The sequence below is a fragment of the Passer domesticus genome, chromosome 9 (genome assembly GCF_036417665.1).
Source record: "Passer domesticus isolate bPasDom1 chromosome 9, bPasDom1.hap1, whole genome shotgun sequence".
Taxonomy (NCBI): domain Eukaryota; kingdom Metazoa; phylum Chordata; class Aves; order Passeriformes; family Passeridae; genus Passer; species Passer domesticus.
In genome coordinates, this window is record NC_087482.1 from 41,730,057 (window position 1) to 41,756,278 (window position 26,222).

The following is a 26,222-nucleotide window of genomic DNA, read 5'->3' on the forward strand; positions in this document are numbered from 1 at the left end:
AGGTCCCGACAGAGCCAACAGGAAACTCCAACTAATACATATAAATGCAGGACGAGCATCACAGAGAATATGTTCACAAGCCTGGCTCCACTTCTACTTGTACAAGCAGGAATCAGGTGTAAATCCATTTTATAGCAACACCTGGTTTGTACAAGTCTAAAACTGGGACAAAGGGAGATCCAAATCAGGCCTGAACTGAAAAGTGAGTAATGATTTAGATAATGTTTGTCCCCAAATGACGATTATCCAGTTTAAGGGAGAGGCAGGCCAAGTCCTTTCCACCTTGTGGAACAGGGTGTGAGTGTGTCTGTGGGTGTGTGTGTGAAATGAGTAAGCTGAGCAAACACCAACCCATGCAAGATGCAAGCTCACTAGGGAACAGATAAACGTAAATAGAGCATTAGTATCTGCAACTATTCCACCTTTCTCTAAGTTTTATGGTAGCTGTGAGGGCAGAAGGGCTGGGCTAATTCTCCCAATTTGTAAGTCCTTCAGTTCTAGCCCAGGCCCTGGGGAGAACGTATTTGACACTCACAGTGTCCTCAGTTTGCAGGTTGGTCATGTTAAAACCAACTTCCTTCTCTGAAGATGACTCAGGTGAGCTCACACAGCAGAACCTTTCAGAAACTAACCCATTAAGAGGAAGGACATTCCTGAGTAGCTGTTTTTTCCTCTTCTATAAAGTAATTCATCATCAAAAGCCACCAAAATTACAGAATCATATAATGACTTGTATTGGAAGGGACCTTACAGCTTATCTCATTTCAGCTCCCTGCCATGGGCAGGGACATCTTCCTCTAAAAGGTTTTGCTCAAAGCCCTGTCCAGCCTGGCCTTGAACACTCCCAGGATGGGACATGCTAAAGGACATTAAGTCAAAGAAATATCTCTGAATGGACAAATTTCCTGGGGAAAAAAGGATAAGCATCATACCATCATCATAGGTGGTTGTGTCTGACAGGGAGCTGCTCTCAGATGGAATTATATCATCTGTGAATAAAAACAAACACTTTAAGCATAAAAGAGCCAACATCAACTTAAAAATATCTTAATACTGTTTATTTTCTAGAGTTTCAGAGCCAGCTGATACTTGTAACACTGCAATCCTTATTCTTTAGCCCCCACAGCCTAAAGACAGTCCTGGTGCATCCTTATTCTGTGTGTTACTGCAGTTCAGCAAGCGACCCAGGCAATTATCAAAGGAGACTTTTTTTTTTCTTAAATTTTAATCTGCAGCAGGAATCAGGCCAAGATTTACAAAGGTGTTTTCCACCCCACTTCCAACAGATCTCACAGGGTGTTTTGGAACTTTAGTAGGAGTCAGAAGCCTACACAGACATGTAGATCTTGGCTGTTAGCAGCTAATCTCCTCTAGGTACACCTGAAACCCCACCAGGTAGGTACAGAAAGTCTTTTAAAATTTGGCACTCACTTTTGAATGTTTCATCAGTATACAGATCCTGTTTCAGCTAAATTAAGATCAATCCAGAATAATTCCACTGATTTCCATCAAGGTATTGCAAATTCCAGCAACACAGAAGACAGGAACTGCTGCATGGGCATACTAATTTTTTGTTTCTTTTACATTTTGTTGTTTATTCATGGCACTTCACTGTACCTGCCTCACTTTGATGCTACACAATGAGAAACAGCCTGTCCTCACTCAGGTTTGGAGCAGACGACCAGCAGCAGAGAAATGAGGCTGAACTAGAGATAATTAACCCACGGACAGCTCAATTCCTAGGCTGTTTCTGGCAAGATATGGCACTGGTGGGTTAAAAAACCTCCATGAATCTTCAAGAAAGAGAGAAAGGAAGCAGCAAAAAATAAGAATGGCAGCCACTTTGTTTATGACACCTGCTTGTGCCCTCAGCCACCACGGGCACGTGCAATGTACACTGCTCCTGCTGTCACAATTTGCTGCCAGGAAAGCTCTGGTTACAGGAATGCAGTAAATAGAGCAGCTGTTCAAAACCAGCAAAAATCAGGACTGGCCCCTGCCCTGGGGGGACTTGTCAGACCACCGAGGATGGGCTGCAGCTCTGCTTGCAACCTGACACTGGGAAAAAGCTCCAGGGGAGCTGATTAATGTGGATTTGACCACAGGGTGGTAAAACATGGAACTGGGCCCAGTGTGGGGAGGAACAAAGACTGCCGAGGAAAAGAAAAAAGCCAGCCTAAAGCTACAGTGCTGGATTCAGGGGGGTGTGCAATGCTGACATATTCAGATATGTTGACATATCTGAATTTAAATCCCAGGTCTGTGCAACTCCCTGCAAAGGAGGAAGAAACTCTGGGCTAGAGAGGGAGGAAAGGGAAGAGAAAGTGGAACACAGAAAGCAGTCCAATATGTCCTTCACCTCCCACCCTTGGGGCTGGGATGGAAACAGTGATGGTTTGATTCAATAAATCAGTGGGACTATTTAACATATTACTTCCAACAAGTCATTCCCTGAATTCACAGACTCAAGTGACTCATCACTGCTCAGCCTTCTGAAACCCAGACCTGGAGCTCGAGAGCCCTGCTGGTGACACATAAAATCAATTACTGAAGCAAGGCACAGCTCTGCTTCAGGTAAACAAATACACACTGCAGGGTGAGAGCCTGGCAATGGAAAGGAATGCAGCTGCTTATTGCTGGCTTGGACAACAGACAAAGAAACTGCCAGCAACAAACAACAGCACCCATGGACGGATGGATGATCTCTCTGCTCACCAGCCTTGCTGGTCATTACCACACAGCAGGTGCTCCAGGTAATACAGGACCTTCCACAATCAGTATCCAGACTGGTGAGCAAGAGACTGGAAAGACAGATGTTTCCCTCCCCTCTGTCAATCAGGAACAAGCTGGGCCACATTAAATGCCGATCATCAGCCTTTCAGAATAATCACTCTGTGATGATGGATAGCCCAGTGATGCCGTGGTGTGTCAGGGGTAAGGATCCAAAACTCCTTCAAGTGGCTTGGGGACTAACAGGTTTTCACACTGATCCCTACAATGCAGCAAGGATCTCACTTCCCTTAGGAGAAACACACTAAGAATGGAGGGGTCAAGAGTATCTGCTTTTACTGTGCTCATTAGTGGCAAGTGGATTTACTCAAAAATCTGTTGGCTACTAATTGCATTCATAAACTCCTGAACTTCACTTATGACTTCTGGGAAATCAGGAATTTTGAATCAAGAAGCAATGTCCTCCATCCTGCAGAAAACCCTGCCTGCTCTATTTCTGCTAGAACTGAAGCACCACGGGAGGGATGGGGAGAGATGCTGCATGTGGCAGCTCAGATGTACAATTGCACTCATCCCACCAGGAATTCAGGCATCAGAAAAGCTTCACCCAAGGTGTTGCTGCCAGCTTTTCTGTGCACAGCACCTTCAGCCCTACCAGGTGCTGGAAATGTTTGTGCTTGCTCCTAAAACTGTGGCCTACTCTGCCCCCAGCCTACACCAGTGCACTGAGTGTATCAGATGCAGCAGTTTCATCTTCTTTTTCTTATTTAATTGCCTTGGAGAAGATAAAAACCATACAGAAAAGATGTACACAAAGTGTCTAAGTAAGCCAAATTGCTCTTTTTCCCCTCCTGTTTGCATCAGAACACAGGGAATTCTCTCACCTGGTAGAGCCAGAGTTGATTTCTGGGTTGGTTTTTTGCCACACTTGATTCTATATTCATTTATGGAGTTTTCTATCTCCTGCAGCTTTTTTACAGCATCAGCATACTCTTGCTTTCTTTTCTTCTTCACGTTTTTGCAGAGGTCTGGCTCGCTGGCAAGTTTCTTTGCAGCTTCCACCAGCTTTTGGTGTATGATAAAATTGCTCTCCAAGTCCTGCAAAGTAGGGTCCTGCAAATTCATGAGAGAAGTTACTTGCTTGCACTCCAGAGAGAAATTATCAATGAAAGTCATTAATAAAAAGATCTATTTTTGTGGTGATGAAGTGAAATCTTGAGCACGAAATACAGAAATACCGAAGTTTATACAGAAGACAATCCCAGCATATGGAAGTCTTAGATCTTATTTCTGACTAGGGAACAATTTTGAGACCTCTTGGGCAAGGTCCAAAGTTCTGAAGCCCAGGTGACATAACACAGGCTCTTAAATTCAGGTTTAGGCTGCTAAACCTCCTGCTATGAGTCCAACCCTGAAAACATCGTTCAAAATCTCTCCCTACTTCAGAGAATATAAAAATGGAAATTGGTATCACCATACCTACGTAAGAGGGAGTTTCAGGCTTTAATTAATTGTTTGTAAACTACTTTGAGAGGCTCACATGAAAGGGAATGCAGAAGTGCTAAGCAACACATTATTAAATATGGTCAGCAGGATTCTGGTTTAATAGCATTTAAGCAGTCCACAAAATCACTTTGCTGCAGACAAGAAGCACACCAGCCCTGTGAGGCAGAGCAGTGAGTTTCTGGTAAAAGACAGTGCCAAGTGCCCAACACCTACTTAGTTGGATGATACAGCTTGTTAACAAATGTCACAAGGAATGAGGGGGAATGGAGTGTGTCCAGAAACTGCAAACATCTGAATTACCCTATCACTCGAGTCAGTCCCTGCCAGCAAAGTTCATTTTAGCCTCTTGAGCAATGCAGGGAGGTTTTACTCAGGTGGAATCTTCATTAAGCCACAGATAAAACTCCTCCTCCTGTCACCTGTCACAAAACTATGCTCACAGACAGATGATTTTGCAAGGGGGACAGAGCACACCCCTGCCACATTCTGCATTCAAACACCATCCCAACATGACACAAGTGAATGCTTCAGAAAAGCTATGGGCTGCCAAATGGCATTATGCATCTGATCTTCTCTAATTAGCACCAAAATATTCATTAAAATTCATGCAGGGGTTCAGGTAGGGTGAACTTAAGGCCTTTAGAAACAGCCAATTTTTCTGGTCAGTTCAAAGCGTGGCTGAAAGAAGGACAGAACCCACCAAAATTTCCCACTCCACACAAGCAACTGCCTACTCTTAAAACCCCCAGGGAAGAGCTGGATTATCTGCAAGTGTCTTTGGCCACTGTCTGGCCACCCCAGCCCCCTGTGCAGACAAGCTGCCACGCTCACCTCCTCACTGGGCAGCAGGTTGTCATCCAGCTTGAACGCCGTGCCAACGCGCCTCCTCACCTGGGGAGGCTCCTCTCCAGCACCCAGGGGATACTCCTTGGGTATCTTGCCTGTCAGCTCCTGGGGAACAACAGAGAGGGCTCCAGGTAAGGCCCAGGGGGAGAAGAGGGCTCCCACCTGCCTGACCCCAGTATGAGGTGCAGTTCTCACCGCCTCTCGCAGGCAGATTTTCTTCAGCTCCTCAACTTTCTGAAGCAGTTTTTCCTGGAGGAGTTTCTCTTTCTTCTTTAGTTCCATAATTTTCTCCTTCTTTTGTTCTTCACTGACCTCCGAATCCTGAGAGCCTGGAAAACACACTCTGTATCAGAGGATTTCCAGGTAAAGGCCATTTTAATTGTCTGGTAGTCTCATGTGCCTTTTAACAAACAAGCCTCTTTAGACTTGGCTACTTCACATTCACATGCAGTATTACCTGATGAGATCAAACTGCCATTGCTGGCCATAATAAGCTGGTTCTTGGCCTCCAATGTCACCAGCTTTGACACTTTTGGAGTTCCCATCTCTGTCAGATCCATGGCGATATCATCCAAACTTCTGGCTGACGGAATTTTTGCCTGAAGGAGTTAAAAAAACCCAACAGCCTCATTGAGTTACCTCTAATTAACTTCAGAACACATCACAGAAGATGACATTTCACACATCATCTCCCACAAAATTAAGGGCTAAAGCAACAGCATCACACAGGTGCTTGTGGTATACAAGGGCTGTTTGGCATTCCTTTCCCCTCTCCCCCAAAACCTGAACCATCATCTCCCAGCTCAAATCTCTACAGCTTTCAAAACAAACACAGGAAAGGAGACAAAAGAAAAGGCAGATTAGACACCCAGGCATGGGAATTCCCTCTTCATGATTACACTTCCATAGGCCTTAACTGCAGACAGGCTAAAATGGATCAAATACCAATACCACCACTAAGAGACTGCTCAAAACCAATTTGTAGTTTTTCTCTGGAGAGCAGTTCATCCGTGGAAAAACACGTGCTGAAGGATATACAGGAAAGGTGTTGAAACCCATGCTTGCAGTAAAATGCCTCATAACTTACTTTGCTTTGCTTCCTGTCCAAGTAAAACTGGTGCTGACTGATTGCCATCACCCAGATGGACTTGATCAGGGAAGTGTTTGCATACCAGGTCTGCACCACCAGCCCACTCTGACCAAAGGTCCTTCTTGACACTGAAATTCTGAGGAGGTGAAAAGAAATGCAGTTTCAAGGCAGGTCTTTGATGTTTAAAGTCCACAATGCCTCTCTCTTAACCAGGTGAGGCTCAGCCTTTATTTTAGGGATGCAAAAACTCAAGATTTCCTTCATCCCATCACCCAGTGCTGCTGCAGACTTGGCCATGACAAATTCCCCTTGCTCCAAGAACTCCCTGAAGGGGCACACAGGGAATCTGAGAGGACACATCTGTGACAGCCCCAGTCTGGGTGCGAAACACTGGATCAGGATCAGACCCAAAGCCCAGAATAAACTCAGGTTAGCTCTGAGGCACCTCCCACCCCATCCACCAGCACTGATGATGAGTTCCCACTGTGGGTAAAGATTAACCCCAATGGCAGAGCTGCCTCCTCCAGCCTCACCTGCGGGGATCATGCACTTCCACAGCAAACTTCTTCTCACGGAAATAGAGATTTTCCAGCTGTTTCCATTGAAATAGCTAGGAGAATTGGGAGACAGAAGTAGAACATGGTCACTAAATCACCAGACCTCTCACCCCAAGGTGATAAAGTTTCAGCAAATTACAATTCCTGGGTATCCTCAGCTATGGCATGGACTGAGCAATAACTACATTCATAACACCAATTAAAAGAAGCACATAAGTATAGGATGCCCCCTCAGTAATTTCACACTCATACAGACAATGTGTTGCAAATTGAAGATTTTGCCAGTGACAACATCTGCCTCCATCAATAGCACATTTAATTTCACTGCTAGAAGTTCCCAGAGATCTTGGCAGGGCAGCTGAAGTAATTTTCTCTCTGATTAAACACAAAAATCTCTTTACAAAGTAATTGTATAGACAACTATGGTCTACTTCCCTGAGTCAGAGCATCCCCAGGGAATGGCAGCAGCTTGGAAAAACCAAGACCTTTCTCTTGTGAAGACACTGTGTGAGACATCCAGCGTGACATTTTGGAGCAGAGGTACAGCATGTACAGAACAACAGCAGCTACAGGAGGAAGCCACCCCCAGCACATCCTCCTGCTAGAAACCCACATATTTCCTGCAAAGTGCCAGCTGGGAGAAGAGATCAAAGCCATTTGGGGCTTGGCAGCTGCACCCGTGGGATCAGAATTTCATCTGAATTTGCTCTCCTTTTGCAGCAGCATCAGCCATCCCCTGGGGATGAGCCATGGGGGGCTGCCTCTGCCCAGCCCAGCCTCGCAGGTTTTGGCAGCACCACCTCCTGCCCCCTTCTCCAGCAGTGCCAGGATGTACGTGGGGACCCACATGGTGTCCCCAGGGGTGTCCCCCTGGCCATGCTGCACAGGTGCAGCAGCAGGCTGCAGTTTACATCAGCTGCTTGCCAGAGCTGCAGCCCACACAGAGGCACCGGAGCTGCTTCCACCCAGCTGGGCAGGCAGGGACAGGGTTCAGTGAGAGATCAGCCCCGGACAGCAGGGATCCAGCCGAGGCACCCAGGGCCTCACAGCAACTCCCTCCTTGCCCCACTGGAGTTCTTCCAAAGCCTCCAAGGGTGCAGCCACCACGCCAGAAACCCCCGGGACACACAACATTCCTGCTGGCCTTTGCCAAATCCTGACATGCCGTGCTACCTCCCAGTACAGAAGCACTTCAGGTTTTGTAAAAAATGACACATGAGGCTGTAATGCATCCGAAACATTCGTAACACAATGAAACATAGCCCAGCACATTTGTGTTTCAGGGGAAAAGTGGCTCTTTCAGCAGCCTTTCCCTCTGTTTAATTAAAACTTTCCTAGAAGTACAACTGACTATTAGAACCTGCCGTAGAAAAAGAGAAGCCAAGTGAAAATGCAATTAATTTACTAGAATTAATTATTTTCTAGACGATTGTGGAAGTTTCCCTCTGCTGCTTAAGTAAGTTTGTATTTGTCTCACAGCCCTCCTGCCCAGCCACACCACTGTCAGAAACGCCTCTTTACAACCCTGCACTGATTTTGAAAATAAATACATGTACAAAAACGCGAAAGGAAACAACCCAAGCAGACTGCCAGGACATTGAGCAACAGGCGCCCGTGGGTGCTCCGGCAGCGATCCCAGCCGGGATCCCGGCACAGCCCCGGCTGCTTCCCCGCGCCCCGCACTCACCCCCCGATCCCGATCCCGATCCCGATCCCGGCTTCCCGGCCCCGCCGGGCAGTGTCAGGGCTGGCATGGGCAGGCACAGCCCAGGCGGCCGTGCCGTCCCTCTGTCGTGCCGCTCTGCTTTGGCAGCCTCGCCTCCCAGTGCTGACACACGCCTGACATCACCGCCCGCCCGCTCCGCCTCCCGCTCCCTGCTCCCCCCAGATAAACCCCTGCTCCCCCCGGCAGCGCAGGGAACAAGGGGGATTCCACCGGGGGGCTGCACCCCTCGGAGCCCCCCGGGTGCCTGTGGGGGCCAGGGGCGTGGGGGCTGCCCGGGGTCCCCGCGGTGCTGCGTCCCGGCCCCGCCAGCCCTGACTCACACCCAGAGGCAGCAGGTTCAACCAGAAGCATCATCCCGGCCGCCCGCTCCCACGCTCGTAAAAACCATGGGCGTGCTTCAAACATGACCTCTGGAGAAAGAACTGCCTTGCTGCGCCTCTTATCGTGGCGGGGTTTGATTCCCCGTCCCCTTTATCACTTCCTTTGGGTTTTTCCCCTCCGGATGCGCTCGGCGTTCCTAAGGGTTGCGGGGAAACGGAGCATCTGGCCCAAGGTGAGGAGGGTCGTGTTTGGCAGGAGGACAACATGCAGCAGCCCCAGCACCTGGAGCAGCCTCCTGCCCCGGCAGAGGGACACATGGGTCTGTGCAAATCCGACACCAGGATCACTTCCAGTGCCGAGAAAATAAAAAATTGAAAAGGCGTTTGCATTTTTAAGAAAACCTGCATGGAACTGCCTCAGGATGTGGGCAGAGCTTTGCTCCATTTCCTCCCCACCCTGTGAGATCCATCCCAGCCCAAAAGGAGCTGACGGGAGCCCACAGCTGGGTACATTCAGCACCAAGACATCTCTGCCTCCTTGCCCAAAGTCTGGGATAGCTGCAGCTCCCCCCTCTGCTGCTCCACAGCAGCAGAGATGGGAATTGGTGTTGTACCCAAGACACATCTTTGCTCTTGAGGACTAAAAATGCCCTGTCCTCAAACTATCTCACTTAAGAACAATATAAGCTCCTTAGCTATCACCTTACCTGACAAATCCTCATAACTCAGGTCCTTGTAAAAAAAGGCTGGTGATTAAATGAAGAGCTTCAGAGTAAGTTGTGAGCCAGTAATATTTATACAGATGCACATAAAAATAATCCTGAATGAAAGTATTACACTTTCCTGCCTAACACACTTGGATTCATGAAGACAAGAGGGAAAAAAATGGACTCAATACAAACAAGAACAAAGCAATAAAGTAATAACTTTCTTCAACTGAAATTTTTCCAACTCATGGTCAAAAGGCAACACTCAGGAAACCGTCACTGCTCTAGAGATATCCTGCTCCCTTCAAATACTCCCTACCCTGTACAGACATGTTCCTAAATAATTCCTAATTTCAATCTTACCTAAACTACATGCATATTTAAAGACAAAAGAGTGGTAAAAAAAAAAAATCTGGAAATCTGGAACTGGTTTTTGAGGGCTGGAAGAACAATTAGGAATAATTAAAATGTTTTTGTGGGAGTTTTGCAATGTATGTTCCCTTTAACCAGATGATTAAGTCCACCTGAGCTAATTAATGTTTTCTTAATAGCCTTTCCATCCATGTAGGTTGTCAGATCCTTAAATACTCCTGAAAACTACTGAGCATCCCAGGGGCTGCCTGTCTGACTCTGAGTAGAACTTGGCCTGGTCAGGGTTGTTTTTCTGATTTATTTTTTTTTGTAGAAGGCGGAGGTGCACCTCTGATCACATCTCATTACCCAGGTACCTCTGTGCACCAGCCAGACTCCTACCACCCAGCTGCTGCTTTTCCAGCCCACGAGTTTAGGCTTCCCTGTGTTTCTGCTGTGATTCAATTCCAGATACCAGGGAGCACTGAACAAAAAGGAATCGCTGTCATTCCTGCACAAAAAGAACAGTAATAGTCTAAGGCTGCCCAAAGAGACATGGCATGCCTAAGTGTAGATAGAAAAGCAGCAGCTGGTTTTTCACCTGGCTGATCTTGCATCCAGTTTTGAATAAAATGCAAGTTTGTCCCAGCCTGACAGCAGGAGCAAACTGGCTCAGAAGAACAACCCTGGCAGAGACCCTGCCCAAAGAGACCTGCAGGAGAGCTGCTCAGGCTCCTGAGTCAGTTTTGCTGTGAGCCTGATGGATTTTGCTTTAAAAATGATACTTTAGTATTTTTTTACAACATTTCTTTTTGGAATGAGATGTGAATGTGGAGAGCAGCTGAGCTCAGGGGCAGTGTGGCCACATGCTGCTGCACCAGCCCAAGGGCCAGAAATGCACCTGGGATGTTCCCAAAGTTCGTGACAAATTCTGACCAAGAGCTAAATTACCCAAATCCCTGGCTTTCCACCCAAAGGGTCTTTGGGTAAGGTCAGCATGGAAGTGCAAGCCATGCCACAGTGTTTGCAGCAGCCTTTCCCTCGGGAAGCACTTCCAAAGCACCTCGTGGTACGTGCAGTGCCTGCAAGGAGGCTCAGCAACCAGCACCTCAGGAACTGGCTGGGAACAGCAATCTGCAGACAAATCTGGCAATTCACAGCAAGGAAACATAAAAGATTTCTGCCCACAGGAATGCACCCCACCCCATGAGGGAAATTACCACCCTGGCAGCAGTGCTGGGAGCAGGCTGTGTTTCAGCCCCTCCGCTGCACTCAGCTGTCTGGCACCCTGCCTTCAGCTGGAATCCTGTGTTTCACGGCTGCCGTGCCTGCCCGTGGAGGGAGGCACCTGAGGAGATGGCAGCAGAGCCAAACTGCCCCACCTGCAGCAACTTCTGAGGGAAGGAGACAGACAGCTCCCACCTGTGCCAGCGTAACTCGGCAGAGCTCACCTGCAGGCATCCTTCATCCCTTAAATATTAAACCAGTCCTTTAAAAACCTTTTCAATCATATATTTTTCTAATACCTTATGATGCTTTTATTCCTGGTCCTCACTAGCACTGGCATTATAAGACTGAGAGATGTCTCAACATCAAACTGCCAAAAAACATTTGTGTTTTGCAGCAGGTGACGTTCAAGCAACTTTTTGCACATCTGGAAAGATTTGAATTTCAGAGCAGCCTCATAAAAACTCTGTGTTTTTTTTAAGTAATTATGTGAGATTAGTATCTTCTATCAAAATCAATGGCTTGGTGAGAAATAAACACCATAAAAGAAATTTCTGCCTAATTAGAGCTGCCTGCTGAGAAGGCTGTTCCAATGCTGCTGTGTTCTGAATATTCAGCAAAGCAGGACAGCAAATTTACATTAAGTAAATGTTCTGCAAGGGAAAACTTTCAGCATCAACTCTTAGCATATGCTGAATTAAGAAAATATCATAATACCTCCTCCTCACAGCTCAGGAGCAATGCATCCCAACAAAGAGAAAGTCATGCAAAAGTTTCAGGGTGCTTGCAAGGATGAACAAAGAGCTCCTGGACAAACTCAGTCACAAAAAGATCCCTGCAGAGGGTGGGAGAAATACAAAGAAACTGTCTGAGCAGTCAGGGGTGAGGTTTAGAAGGCTAAAGCCTTGAAAGTATTAAATCCAGCCAGGGATATTGTGAAGGTGATGAGGCCCTGGCACAAGGTACCCCGAGCAGCTGTGGCTGCCCCTGGATCCCTGGCAGTGCCCAAGGCCAGGCTGGATGGGGCTTGGAGCAGCCTGGGACAGTGGAAGGTGTCCCTGACGCGGCAGGGGGGTTGAAATGAGATGATCTTTCAGGTTCCTTCCAGCCCACACCATCCTGTGTTCAACATTCCCTATTTCAAAACTAGTATATGCTAACAAAAACACTTCTGAGAACACAATGTAGTCAAGACATCAAGCAGCAGAAATCATATTCTTGGACATTTGAAACAATACCACCACAAGATTAGTTCTTCACTTCAGATAACACAGTTAATTTATCACGAGGGAGTTGCCCACAGAAACACAATGAAGTGGGAGAACAAGTCCAAGAGCCAGCAAGCTGCCTTCTCCAGCCCTCAGAGGATCCTCACATATTGGCTGAACGCAGAATAAACTCAACTCATGCCTTAATACACCCTCCATTGACAAGACTTACATTGTTTATCTCACCAGTGAGAAGAATGGGGTAGAGATAAAGGGAGATCTATTCTGGCTTGAAATGACAAATAAAGTCCTGGGACCTGTTTTATACTTTTCCTAATTGATTCAGAGGATACTGGGGACAGGATCTTGGCATGCTACCTCACAGCAAGCAGGAGGCACTTCTCCAAGCAGGAGGTGACTCTCAATATTAACTGCAACTGAAAGAGAATATGTTTGCAAAGCAGCAGGACTGCAGAGCTAATCCCAGGTCTGAGCTCAAATCTGAGCAAGGGTTGCCAAAGTCTGTTTTAATGCCCTGTGAGACTTCAGGATGATAATCAAGTGAGCTCAGTGTAACCTCCAGCCAGTGTGGAGCCAACTGCTTTTATCTACAAAGACAATTTTCATAAATGACACACAAAATAATTCTCCCTTTTCAGTGAGGCACAGTGCTGCCCTCAGTGCCTCAGCTGGCAGTCCTGGGTGACAGGGAACATTTAGGCTTCACTAGGAACTGCTCCCAAAGAAATACAAACTCCCAGGAGTGACTTGGAGCAACAAAACTCCCTTGTCCAAACCATCTCAGGTCAACCAGAAAAATATTAATAGCTGGAGCCAAACCTCCCTCCCCAGCCAGCCAGAGCAGGTTCTCCAGGTCCAGCCCAAGTCACACACCGGGCTCCCCTCACGGACGGTGATGCTGCAGCCCTGGCAGGGCTGGCTGATAGGGATCTGGGGATTGCTTCACCCAGGCCTCTGCTGCAAGTTCCTTCCTGTGAGGAGCTCCCAGCCTTGGACTCCATGCTCTGGTGTTGATCCAATAACAAAATCTTGGGATAACCACTGCGCTCCAAGGCTTGTATTTAGGTGTCTTTGCCTGAAGACCTACTTGGATAAAGCCAAAAGGTTTCACTTTTTTAAGAGGGTAGTTATATTTCTTTGGATTTAACTGATCCTCCATTAATGGGTGCAGCTAACATATATTTTATTTCTATTACTAACAGTAAAATTTTATTCTAAATATGGACTTGGCTCTTGCAAGATGCCTGTGAATCTGTGGTGAAGCAAACACATCTGACAGCACCACAGAAAAGACAAGGGGAGCAGAATAAATCCCCCTGGTGTGAATTCACTGTGGCACAGGCAGCAATTCCTATTAAAAGCCTCCCATCCAAAATGCTGCAGCTTTCCCACCACAACCAGTGTCAGAGAGGTTTGCACACTCAGAGATCCCTTGTAGCTTTAAAATTCAGGAAGGACAACTCATTTTTCATTAGACTTGGACTCAGCCTTTCCATCTTATTATTCTCTATTTATCTATCAGCTGCATGTATATTTAAACATCACTAACTGGAGAAGTGGAGCACAATGAGGATGCTCTTTCCCAGATGGCTGGGGATAAACACAACAGCAGTTTTGATCCATGGAATAAACAGCTGGATAACACCAGCACATGGCAGTTGTGAGTTTGGCTCCATTCCCAAAAAGCAAAGCAAGAAAATTCTGCTAAATCCAGCAAAACTAGTACTGCTGCTCCAAAAGACAGGAATAGTTTACATGCCTATTCCCCTCCTGCCTGCTGCTCCAGAGACTCCTGGGAGATTCAGGCAAGCTGTCCATACTCTTCTGTCTCTGAAATAAATTCTGATACATTCACAAATATGAACAAACAACAACACTGATTAAAAGGAAATTCTGCCTGCTGCACCACAGGCAGCAGGGCTGTAGATGCACTGAAATAAGCAGCAGTACCTCAGCATTTTAACTCCAAACTCAAGTCTTGGTGTGGGTGCCCCTCTAGACCTGATCTCTGCTTTTCCTCCCAAAAGCGATCTGATCCCAATCACTTACCCAAAGTGCACCTTGTATTTCAAACCCTGAAACATTTTTCATATAAAGAAACTGTTTGTATATTACCGTGATTGTTAAAAGCAATCATGGATCCGGACAAGCTGTGGCTTACATAATTTTTGTCCCTTTGCACTGACACCAGGAAAATCCTTAAGGATACTACAACCATATCCATCCCCACAGTTTCAATGAGCTTACTGTAATTAAACCTTCCACCTGCATTTAGGCTCCTCTCTCTCACTCTTCCCTTTAAATCTCTATCCTCTGTTGTATAATTATAATTTCAGTGAAGCCAATAGCTATTCTCATTTCCATTGTAATGCTTCCACTGTAGAGATGACCTCTGGTTTTTATTTTATTTTTCTTAAACACAACTCCTGCTGCATTCAAAGACAACGCCTCGTAACTAACTGTAGCAGGGTGTGACTTGGTATCTGGGCCCTGCTGACCTTAAAAAATTTTCTTAATCTGCCTGGTTGATGTTGTAAACTGAAATCCCACAAGCATAAAAAATGCTTGGCGAAGCAATGCTTTCAGCCAGGCAGGCTCCATTTTCTTGGAGAGCATTGCTGGTCACAGCTGGACATCTTGGCTGCAGAATGATCTTTTCCTGGCTGGAAAATCTTAAAGATGTTGCTTAAAATCAGGGAAGTGCTCAAAGGCAAGAGGACCTCCTTGATGCTCTCCTTTGACATTCAATAGCTTCATCAAGTTGACTTGATTTACAAAGGGTTCCTCCTTTATTACTGTCTTTTAGTGCAGGCATGGGAAGAGACATGGGATAAAACTCTGTATTTTACTAAACAAAGCAAAAGAAGGACATGAGAGCTCACCCTTGGACACATAGGTACATAAATACACCAAAAGAAACCAAGTCATAGCCTGCTCTGGAAAAAGAGAAGATCAAGTTGGAAGCTTGAAGGGGGGGGATTACTCTTTAACAAGGAAGTTTTGTTAAGCTGTGCTTTTTGGCACCAATACATTAAACAATATCATTTTGCAAATGTAAAAATTCCCTGGCAGGGAGCACAACTTTATGTGAACTCCTGCCCAGATCACTCCTGGGGAAAGAACAGCAAACTCCCAGGTCTCCATCCCCTCATGGCTTAGATGTTTCAATGAAGACACACTGGGAAGCAGTGGGTTGGAGAAGGAGAATGACCTCCAGTACTTGGCATTTATTCTCAATTCCCCCTTAGAATTTATGGAAACACACACTTCAACAAGCCTTCAATTTCATGCAGCTTCCCTTGTATTCTGCCTGTGTCAGTGGAGCCTTTTATGCTTCAGGCACAAAAAAAACCCCCACACCTACAAAAGTGAAGTGAAAACACTGCCCGAGTACAAGGCCTTGCAGAAACACAACCGCTTCATATTTCTGTAGTTATCCCTGGGGACTGCCAAAATTCCCATCCTGAGACCACCAAACTCAAGACACACGAGCCAAAGCTCCCAAAGGGAGTTTCCACTATCTAGGAGAGGGAGGGGTTTACTGCCTCAGTGCCAGCAGAAATCTCCTTCTCCCTCCAGCCTTTGGTCTTTTGCCCACCAGTCTAATAAGCAACAGCTTAAAAGAGTATATTCTGACATGCAACACCACACCATGTTCCCCCCACAGAAAAAAACAGATACAAAAAAGCTTACTTTTCTGGGCTTAACTTTGTCTTGTAAGTCGTACTGGCCAATTCCTTTGTAACTTATTCCAAGCCACCACGGGATTCCTTGTTTATCCTGAAAAATGGATGTCTACGTCAACCAAGAGCTACTTAAGAATTAGGCAATTCCAAGATTACAGCCCTTTTCACTCTGCGACAAGTACAAGTGGGTACAGAACAAGGATTTTCTGGCAAACAAATTGAGGTGAAGTGGATTGCTGGGGTGAAGGTGGAGACTTTCTCCCTCTGCCTTCCGAGGCAGAGGCACAAACCCAGGTGGTGGCTGTGCAAGGTGGGCAGAAAAGCGACAGTGCTGCTGAGACACCGGGGTGTCACTGTGAAGGGGAGGACAGGGGACAGAAAACAACTGTGGCCAATGACTGCATCCACTCAATTCAGGCATGGACAGCCACAGGAGGAGACACCAGCACAAAGCATCAGCTTCTCAGGTACCACAGTCATGGCCATGACTCAAAAGTAAGGAGACATCATCTCTGCTGAGCTCTTCAGCACAAAGCACTTTGGCCCCGGCTCTGCTCTACAAATGGGAATAAATGGTGTATTTCCATCACTCTCCAAAAGTATTTCTCAGCGTTTCCCCACTCCAAGCACGCACCACTAATCACCTGCCACTTAGGAGGAGTCCTTTCCACATTCTATTTTTCTAATCTTGATTAATGTCTCTGGGGAAACTATTAACTGTTTCAAGTCTAGAAGTGATATCCAGTTTAATTAAGGTGATAGGAATTTAGCTCCTGATAGGATTACATACAGTTTTACAAAGATTCCTTTCTGCTTTCTGGAAACAATTTTTAAAGTACATTGAATTGGGAAAAATTACAGGGGTTGAAAAATGTGGGGTTCCATACTGATAGAAGGGCACTGAATCATGCAACTGCTCCTTTAGGAATGCAATCCCTCATAATAAGCTCAGCAATCACATTATCTATAGTCAGTTACTGACCTTTACTCCATAGTAATGAACTCCATATGTTGGCAAAGCTTCTACCACTTTCATGTACCTGCAGACAGATTTATAGCATATCAGATTATTTTCTCTGGAGGAAGTAATATCTATTAACATATTTTTTTCACACATACATCCAGGACACGTCATTTATCATATGCATATTTTGAAGGCTTTAATAGTTGAAGGCCCATATTTTCAGAAAAAACTTAGCATCTTGGCTTGGGGAAAGATGGGGTATTTTGGCCCAGCTAAAGCAAAATGAAAATCTCTCATACAACAGAAAATTCAATCTTTTATCAGAAGATCATAGAACTGAAAGCAAAAATTCTGAACTGAACATGTGAGCCTTTTGGGAAATGTTGGCAGTAAAGACCTGCCTATAATTATTCCATTATGAAGCTATGGTTACAAAGGATAGGCTCCAAATGAATATGTTTATGCCATTGTACAACTGTTTCATGAGGCAATTCAGAAAACCACCGAACAGACCATTTTTCCCTTGTTTCTACTGAAAAAAGACCACAAATTATTGAGACAGATTTACAGGCATTGAGGCACGTGAGAAAAAGTGCAAGGAGTCTGCACTGTGCAGTCATGGCCATCATCTCAAACATCTCATAACACATCCTACTGCATCTGCTCGTAGGAAGAACAGTAAATATTAATGGTAAACGAAAAATACAATTCCACAGGCTCAGTGGGCAGCTTGGATGACCTCGATGTTTTGAAAGCCAAATTCTGAACATTTCAGAATTTCTTACATGACTTAGGATAATATGCACCCTTAAAGAGTTTGGAGTGAAAATTAATTGATGGCAAGCAAGGTATGGCAAGGAGTCTTCCAAAAAAGTAAGATCCAAACAATTTCTTTTGTCTTTGAAGTACTCAAATGACTACATAAATGCTGAACTGCAAGCCTGTGAAATGTGAGACTTCAAATAATTCCACTTTGCAATGTAACTCAATAAAAAGAGAATCTGGCAGATACAAACTACATCGTTTGCAGGCAATAATGACCCAAACAGTCTGCCTTGCCACTTCTCAACCAAAAAGAACAGGAGAAAAGTAAAAATACCATCTTCACAAATTAACAAGTGTCGTACTCACTGAACAATGGCTTGTCCTCTGGTCAGACCTTTGATTTGTGTATAATGCTCAATTACTCTGTCCTCACTGCAAACCAAGCACAAAACCCAATTTAGAGGCTCAGTGACTTTGTTCATGTGTGATGGCATCTGTCGAAGCTCAGCCACCTGCTCAGCATGCAGAGAAGGGTCCCCCTGCATGTTTCTTGCATGTTTCTTTTCCCACCCTTCATTAGGCAGAGTGGAGCTGCCTGGCTGATCCCCACCATCACATCCTGCCTTCCAGACCAATTAACGAACCATTTCGGATCAGCCTGTTGTGCTGCAGATGCTGCTGCAGAAGAATAGTGCTAATTGTGTAAATTCTTCTTAATGTTCTAAAGGACCCAAACTTCAAAGGCTGGTTAATGCTCCATATGTAAGACAGAAGAAGTTCAACCAGAGCTGTTTTCATTCCCATTTCTTTTCTCCCCCTGACATTTCATAGGTGAAAAAACCACACATTTGTCAGCAATGACCTTTTTGCATTTTTCCTGTTACATATTTCAACATTTTGTTTCGGAGGAATGTGAAATAAAATATGCATTTCTGTGTCAGACACTTGAAAGCAAAGAAAAAACCAGCAGTATTCATTCAGAGACAAACAAATAATAAGCAAGCATGGTACACTTGAAAATCCATCACGTACACATCAAGCCTAAAAAACCAAAACAAATGAGGAGGTTGAATTTGCACAAAGGGCAGAAATTCCATGGAAACAATATCACTGATTCATCCTAAACGCTGTGTTCCTTTACAGCAAATTCAAGCCCCAGAATTGGAACTGTCTTACTCTTTCCAGCCTTTCTAGATTATTTTCTTCCCCTGTCCTGTCCAGAGGAGCTGGGTGGGCAGCTGGCAGCCAGCAAAGGTCAGCCCACCACAAAGGCTCCACTGTGTGACAGATGAAGACTGAGGTGCACTCTGCAAACCCAGCCTTGGCTGGAGCTCAGATTTTGGCTCCTTCTATTGCAGGGTCCCCACATACTCTGATCCAGCAGTTTCTGACACAGCAATTTAATTTGAGCAAACTTTCAAGGAGGAATTTGCATCAGATCTTGCATAATTTATCATCTTCTAAAAACTGGAAATGTTTGAACATGAGCAATTAGCTCCATGTCCTGGGCTGAAAACTTTTAGAGGAGTTTGCAAACTGCTTAAAAGTGATATTGTTGTTATCATTCATAGGAAGATTTACATTTTAAATTAAACAGCTCACCAGTAAGCAAGTGATGGATGCTCCTGCAGTGTCTTGGTAGGAAAGACAGGCAGTGTCTTCAAGTCTTTTCTAGTGTTCTCATCACTGAAAAAACAAAAATGGCCCCGAGTCAGTGCTAGTGAATCAGAGATGGACTCATCAGTTTGGGCAGAAGGAAGGGCTGTATTTGCTGCCCACAAACGTGGAGTGCTGCCCCATCTCAGGCTGTCATAGCAACGTAACTCTAGACGCCCTCTCACATGACAGTGATGGATATGGTGTCATGCTCATTATATACACACGTGATGCTCAGGCCACCCCATATCAATATTTATTCTGCACACCCTCATTCTATTTGCTGAGTGAAGAACGAGCCCTGAAACAGCTGCAGGAAAGCCCAAAAGTAAGGCTTGTGGCGCTAGGTTTTGCTCTGTCTTTAACAATACATTTCATGAAGCAGTGTGGTATTTGTTAAATCACAGAAGTTTAACAGTGATCTGATTCAAAACAAAGGGTTTCGGTTCATAGTTTTTAAAACATTTGCAGTGAAAACAGTTCTCCTGGAGTGCCCATTGTACAGAAAGTTCAAATATTCTAGACTCTAGGCCCAACCTGAAATGAAATACGGGGAGACTGAAGTATGTGAATGCAATTTGTCACAACAAAACCCCGGCAGAATATTTTAAAACCTATTTACAGGCATCAGTAAAATGGTTCATATTTTCTCCTCACACGGTCCATTAATTAATCAGCTGAAACCTGCACGCCCCATTTCGGCAGGATTTCTGCGTGCCTTTGCAGCAGCGCCAGCAAGCACCAACACGACTTTTCTATGCAAAGAATGCACCAGTCACGTCCATCAGCATCTGCCTCAACTTTGTCCAGGCTTTCCTTGAAGGTGTTTTTCTGCTCCCAACCTCTCTTCTCATCAGACTGAACTGTTAAGAGTTTTCATCAGAGCGATGTCCCCCTTTGCCATGGGCACTGAGGATGGAGCTCTGCACATGGAGGACACAGCAACCCCCCCACCCACGATTCCATCTCCCAGATGCCACATGGAAAAAACAGGAGATGAAAGGTTTTTTTGTTCCTCGGGAGCACAGGCTAATCGCTCTGCAAGGCTCTTCCCCAGCCCTGACAATGAGCCTCAGCCCTGAGTAAGGGGGACCACCTCTGGGGACAAGAAAACAGTTCAATCAACAGCCTATTTATTCTTCAACGCCTTTGATGAAGCTGCCAAGAAGGGGTCAATTAGCACCGAGGAGTGCTGGTTGCTGCACTCTTCTGCCAGGAATATCCATTTTTCTTTGCAAGCTGGCCAGCACCCAAGCGCCACTAACAGGGACAGCTGGGTAGAAAATCAGGATCTCTCCTTCCAGCACTCAAATACAGCCAATGCTCACAAAAGCTGAGTTTTATTCACCCCTTGCAAGCCCATTTTGATGGGATCAAAAGGCTGCAGGACATCTCAGCTTGCTAAGAGAAGGCAGATTACCAGGGGTTTGTAGGGTCACATGAAAATGCAGACACAGAGCACACTCCTCTGAGGCCTCAGAAATCAGAGCAAAGAATAAAAAAATTAAAAAAGACAAGAAAACCCAACAAAAACCCAACCAACCAAAAAAACCCCAAAAACCCAAAAAAACCCCAAAACAACAACAACAAAATACAACATCGCCTGAACTCTCTCTTAAAGCTGGACAGCTTAGCCCTCCAAGGTCCTGTCCAACTTCAGTCATGGACTCACAGGATAATTGATAATTAAACCACAATTCTCCTCCTATTTTTAAACCTGATTTATCACTGCAATGGCTGCTCTAGCAGGCAGAGTTGGCAGGGAACTACAGTGAAGTAGGAGAGGTTTTGGAAGGAAGTATTAACAAAATAGCTCGTTTTTACCAAACAAAAGGGCTGTTTCTGTAAATGTAGATTCTGAGCCCCACCATATTCATTATCAGAGGTTTAATGGGTGTTTATTAAACCCCTGTTTAGAAACCTGGTTTTAAGGGCTGAGGCAGCAAGGAGGCTGATGCTGGGAGGCCAGGGCTGAGCTCTGGCAGAGCAGGGCACAGCTGACACCCAGCTGTCACCACCACACATGGATGGAGAGGTCCCAAACTCTCCTCCCCCAACCACTACAGGGCCAGGAGCTTCCCCATCACTGACAGTCTGAAGAAATGCCACAAATCCTGGCAGCTGCATCTCCCATGCTCTGAAATGCCAACTTCTGCAACATTTGCGGCCTCCAACCGCGCTGCTCGCCTTCGTGTTTGGGCCCCTCACCCTCTGTTTGGTTTTTGGGCCCCTTGCCTCTCTAGATGTGGCTAAGTAGCAACTTTATCCTCATCCATGCTAAAAGGAGGGTGCTAGTTAAGCTTGAGTGATGAGTAGCAGCTCATCAATATGAAAATGTCTACCACTGAATTTAAATGTTGAGGCCCAGCCAGCAAAGCCGCCTCCAAGCAGGGCCTGTGGGCTCTGAGCTGGGACACGCAGTGATCAAAGGGCTGTCACCACGTCTGTGCCATGACAGGGGGCACGTCCCTGCAGCACTGACCCAGAACCACAGCCCTGCTGCAGACTGTCAGCAGGCAGAGGCCACGGAGCCGTGACAGCTTACAGCAGAGCTGGGCCTTCTCTCTTCCTCTGCCAACCTACAAACCCATCCAATTTCTCGCCGCAACACTGATTTTATGAGGCAAAATTGGCTCCTGGGACTTGTCTTCCTCACAGGACCCAACCTCACACCCTGAGGTTCAGACACCATCCCATCCACAAGCACTGGGAGAAGTCCACCCAAATGGACTTATAAGGCCTGAAACTCTCTGGGAAGCAACATGAGGATTTTTTTCCCCCTGCATAATTGTAAGATCAAGCATGAAACAATCCCAGAAAAATGTAAAAGACCTGGGAGAGACGGGGCACAGCTCCTTGCATGCTGGATGCCTTCAGACAGCGCAGGCTGGCACGCAGCAGCCTGGATCTGCTGACTGCACGCCCCAGGATTAGAGTTTGGGATGATTCACGGCTTCGGGGATAATAAAAGCCTCAAATGGTCCTCCCCCTCTTCCACAGAGTCCATTATCACTTCATCTGCACCGAGCAAGTCTCCCCTTGACCTTCAGGATCACTTTCCCAAGCCCTCTGAGACCCAGCTGTTCCCCAGAGGTGACAACTCCCGATAGCAGGAGCGGCGGTTTGAGTTATGACCTGTTCCTGTTTGGTTTCACAAGGACCACGAGGTGATACAGCAATCCCAGGGCAGACAGCCCCGGCTCCAGATGTCCCACCACCCCCATTATCTGCCAGCTAAACACCCATGCTGTATCTGGCACATCCATGGTGGGTTCCCACGAGGAGGAGGAACGTGGCTGTCGGGTTGGGGAGGTCCAACTTGCATTTAATCTGACCCCTGCTACAGAGGGGGTTTCTGGACTGGTGGTTTTTGGCATAATTTCAATACATAAACTGCCCAGAGTCAAAGGGACTGAACATTTTTTGGCAAAAGCTTTGTTTATTCCCCAGGAGGAGAATATAGGAAACTCTCAACTCAAGTATTTTTCCACTATGGAGAAGAATTAAACAAAAGCAGCAGACAGACCCTTTCCTTCCTATTCCACCCTCTAAACGAGTTTTCTCTCTGGCAGATACAAAGCAGAACTTGAATCAATCTGGGCAAGGCTAATGGAAATAATGAAAATCTGCATCAGAGCCTCTTCACACCAAACCTCAACTTGCACTCCTGGTACTGCCCATAATTAATTCTCTGTCCCAACATGATCAAATGTTGGGCAAGATGCTGTCCCCAACATGCCCTGCTCATCAGTGCTAGCTCTATATAGAGGGAGCTTGACTCTAAAATAACCAGATAACATGATTAAAAATATTTAATCATGTACCATACTATCAATAGGACTTTCCACTTTGAAACTCCAGCAGCAAAACAGGACCAATCTCATGAGCTTCCTACAACCTGCTGATGTTACAGTGAGATTTCAGGCATCTTGCTAAAACCCCCACCAGAAATCCATGAAGGAACCAAGCCAGGCTATCATGGCACTCTCTTCCTAGAACACATTACTGAAAATTAAAGAAGAGTTACATATTTATGCCCCCAGAAAGTGTGTCTTGACAGCTTGTAATGGAATGATACAACACTCCCTGCCAGGCAAAGATTTACAGAACTGTGCTAATTAGGACCATTTGTCAATAGGTTTCCCTGCACCTACTGTCAAAAACCAGCTTATGCCCCTTGCTAAAGCAAGAGCTTAGATGGAGTAAGATGTGGTTAATGAGAGTAACAAAACTGAAGAGCAAGCAACACACCCAGCAGCAAAAGCCATATACTGGACTACAGCATAGAAGCTTATCAGCCCACATATTCTTTGTAAATATTAACAACTAGATGAGGACAGGACTTCAGACAACTCTTAACTCACTAAAGCAAGGGCAGGTGTGTGTGCCTCTGCTGAACTGTGTTTATAACACGTTATAAGATACAAATTTATCACTAGGGAAAGTGCGTTGTATAGCAACTTTATTCTTGGAGTTCCGTGACCTCACACAAACACTTTATCGTGTTGCTACAGGATCATTGGATAAGTCACTCCGAGGTTCTCCTAAATGTCATTATCTTAAATTCAGTTAATTCTTGAAATTAATTTTAGGCATAACACAGGTAGAATTTAGAGTGGCCTTGCCTTTAGAAAATGTCAATTAGCCTCTCAAAATTAACCTGGAAGTTATTTCATGTACACCTAAATATCAACAAATTTGAGACTTACAAATGAGATTCAGGGAAGTGTGCAGCTGCACAGCAAAAGTATGATACACTATTACCCTACATCATGCAGATGATTCAAAGCATTTCCATTAGGATTTGTCACCTCACTCTCTTCACAATACTTAGAGCTAGCAAAAAAAACCAAAAAACAAACTCCAAAACAGCACAAAATTAGAGTAGATGCTTGAAAGCTTGACCATCAAGGGTTTCAGAGGGTCAGATTATTCAGCTGATGTCAGTAACAGCCCTATTTCTTGAGAAGGACTACCAAATTCCTTTGCACCAAATTGTACAAGAACAATCCTGTGCTGCTGCCCACACCCCAGCCTGGTCCTAAAGTGATTTTCTCAAGTGACCAGACTCAGGGAAACATCACCAAGGTCTCCAAGGTGCTCCCATTCCTCACACTCAGAGATGAGAGCCAGCAACATGGACCATCCCATTGTAGCTGGGCTGCTTGAGCAACAGGTGCCTGCTCTGTAGGCTTTGGGTTTGCTGTAAAATAAAGAGCAGGGCAACCTCAGGCTCCCCTGGAGGCTGCTCTGCCCTTTGAGGACCACGAGAAACAGGTGTGAGGAGCAAGCAGTGAGGCAGTGGAGGAGAAAAAGTGAGCAGGGTTAAAAGTGCAGGAGAAAAAAGGAGGAGAAAGGAAGAGAGAGCAGGAGAGGTGCAGGGAGAGACGATGGATTTAGCAGCTTTTGAGTATGCCAGAGCAGCAGGATCTTGGCAGCAGGATTTTGAAATGTGCTCTCCGACAAATCCTCTTTTGTGACAAATGCCAGACGTTTCCCATCATTTCCCAACCTTTCAGTTTATGGTCTGCTGGCACACTCAAGAAAGTTATTTTTCTATTGAGGGGAGCCCAGGATGTGGAAAGGCCATGAACAAGGGGCTCCCGTTGGTACAGGACTGCCAGAGCCCGACCTTCCCCGCAGCCAGCAGGAGCTTTGCTGGGGGCAGGGCTGCAGAGGCTGCCACTTGAACAGCAGATAGCAGCCGCCTGCTCAGAGAGGTATTTGAAGGGGCATTTAAGAGCCTTCCAACCCCATCTGTGAGAAGGAGCCTGATAAGCAGTGCAGACGGCTTTTTCAACCCCAGTTTGTTGGACATTTAGGCTGTGGCTGTGCTGCGGGTTCCCACCTTGTGCAGCTTTAGTTTCACAGCTCAAGGAGGAGCTGCACCAAACACAAAGTGTGGCTGGGAGTGGACAGCCATTCCCCATGCTTGGACCAGAGCCTTGGACTCTCAGGCCTGACCTTGAGCTCCAGCCCTGTTCCCTGAGCCCAATTTCTCTGCTTCCCAAGCGCTGCCCAACTCTTGGGCAGAGCAGCAGCACCTGCTGATCTGCTGGGCTTTGGTGACCCCATACACTGGCTTTTGGAAGATGGGCCAGGAGCACCAAGGAAAATGCAACACTTCTCCCATCAGCTGTATGCACACACCTCTCCATATGGTGAGCAGACAATGGGAACATGAGCTGCTCCCAGAGCCACCCTGGCAGATGAGACAATGCTACAACTTCCACTTTGCAGACAAGGAACAGGGTGCCAAGGAAGCAGCTCTTCATGGCTAGAGAAAATCTGTGACCTGGAGCTGCCCTACATCCTCAGGTCTTCTTTTTCAGCTTTTGATGTCAAACATGAATATTCTGAAGACAAACCCATTTGGTCCTTGGACCTACAATGGGTGGTAGATCCCATCCCACAGACCTGCTATGACATATCCATGTTTAAAGAGCTGCTTGCTCATACCCACAGCACATGATAACAGTGCTCCCCTACCAGACCAGACAAAAGCAGAATGGCTCAGCTTTACCTGGGGATTTAATGCCAAGCAAAAGATGGATATTCACAGCTGATACAACGCTTGAAGGATCCCAAGCCCTTCCTCCCAACAGCAGACTGTTATTTCTAACATTCACACTTTCTTCCTGTTCACACAAAGGTCAGCTTAGCCATATTAGCTGTGGGTTTTTAGCATGTCTGAGTACAGTAGCAAAGTTTAAAGCTTGTTATCACAGCCCAGCTGATACATGGAGATACATGGAACCACAAGAAAAATAAAGTGTCCAAATAATGATAAAGACCTGACAAATCTGCAAAAGCAAAAGAGCTGACGTTGAAAAGCTGTCACTCCATTTCCTCAAAGCACAAA

The 26,222-nt window shown here is 45.9% G+C and overlaps 1 protein-coding gene across 8 annotated transcripts in view; it reads right to left on the reverse strand.

Annotated features, from left to right (window-relative positions):
- The window catches only part of FRMD4B (FERM domain containing 4B), a 131,394-nt gene that overhangs the window by 7,260 nt on the left and 97,912 nt on the right, over positions 1 to 26,222 (reverse strand). For 7 of the 8 annotated variants that reach the window (XM_064433012.1, XM_064433016.1, XM_064433015.1 and 4 more), the window contains exons 8-18: positions 19,307 to 19,390; positions 18,071 to 18,136; positions 16,958 to 17,015; positions 15,983 to 16,069; positions 6,706 to 6,782; positions 6,170 to 6,308; positions 5,540 to 5,681; positions 5,278 to 5,411; positions 5,068 to 5,187; positions 3,615 to 3,843; positions 933 to 989 (exon numbers count right to left, since the gene is read on the reverse strand). In XM_064433012.1, coding sequence (XP_064289082.1) covers positions 933 to 989; positions 3,615 to 3,843; positions 5,068 to 5,187; positions 5,278 to 5,411; positions 5,540 to 5,681; positions 6,170 to 6,308; positions 6,706 to 6,782; positions 15,983 to 16,069; positions 16,958 to 17,015; positions 18,071 to 18,136; positions 19,307 to 19,390 — 1,193 coding nt within the window. Of the gene's footprint in view, positions 1 to 932; positions 990 to 3,614; positions 3,844 to 5,067; positions 5,188 to 5,277; positions 5,412 to 5,539; positions 5,682 to 6,169; positions 6,309 to 6,705; positions 6,783 to 15,982; positions 16,070 to 16,957; positions 17,016 to 18,070; positions 18,137 to 19,306; positions 19,391 to 21,281; positions 21,401 to 26,222 lie in introns of those variants that run through there. The other variant, XM_064433017.1, reaches the window with a different exon arrangement.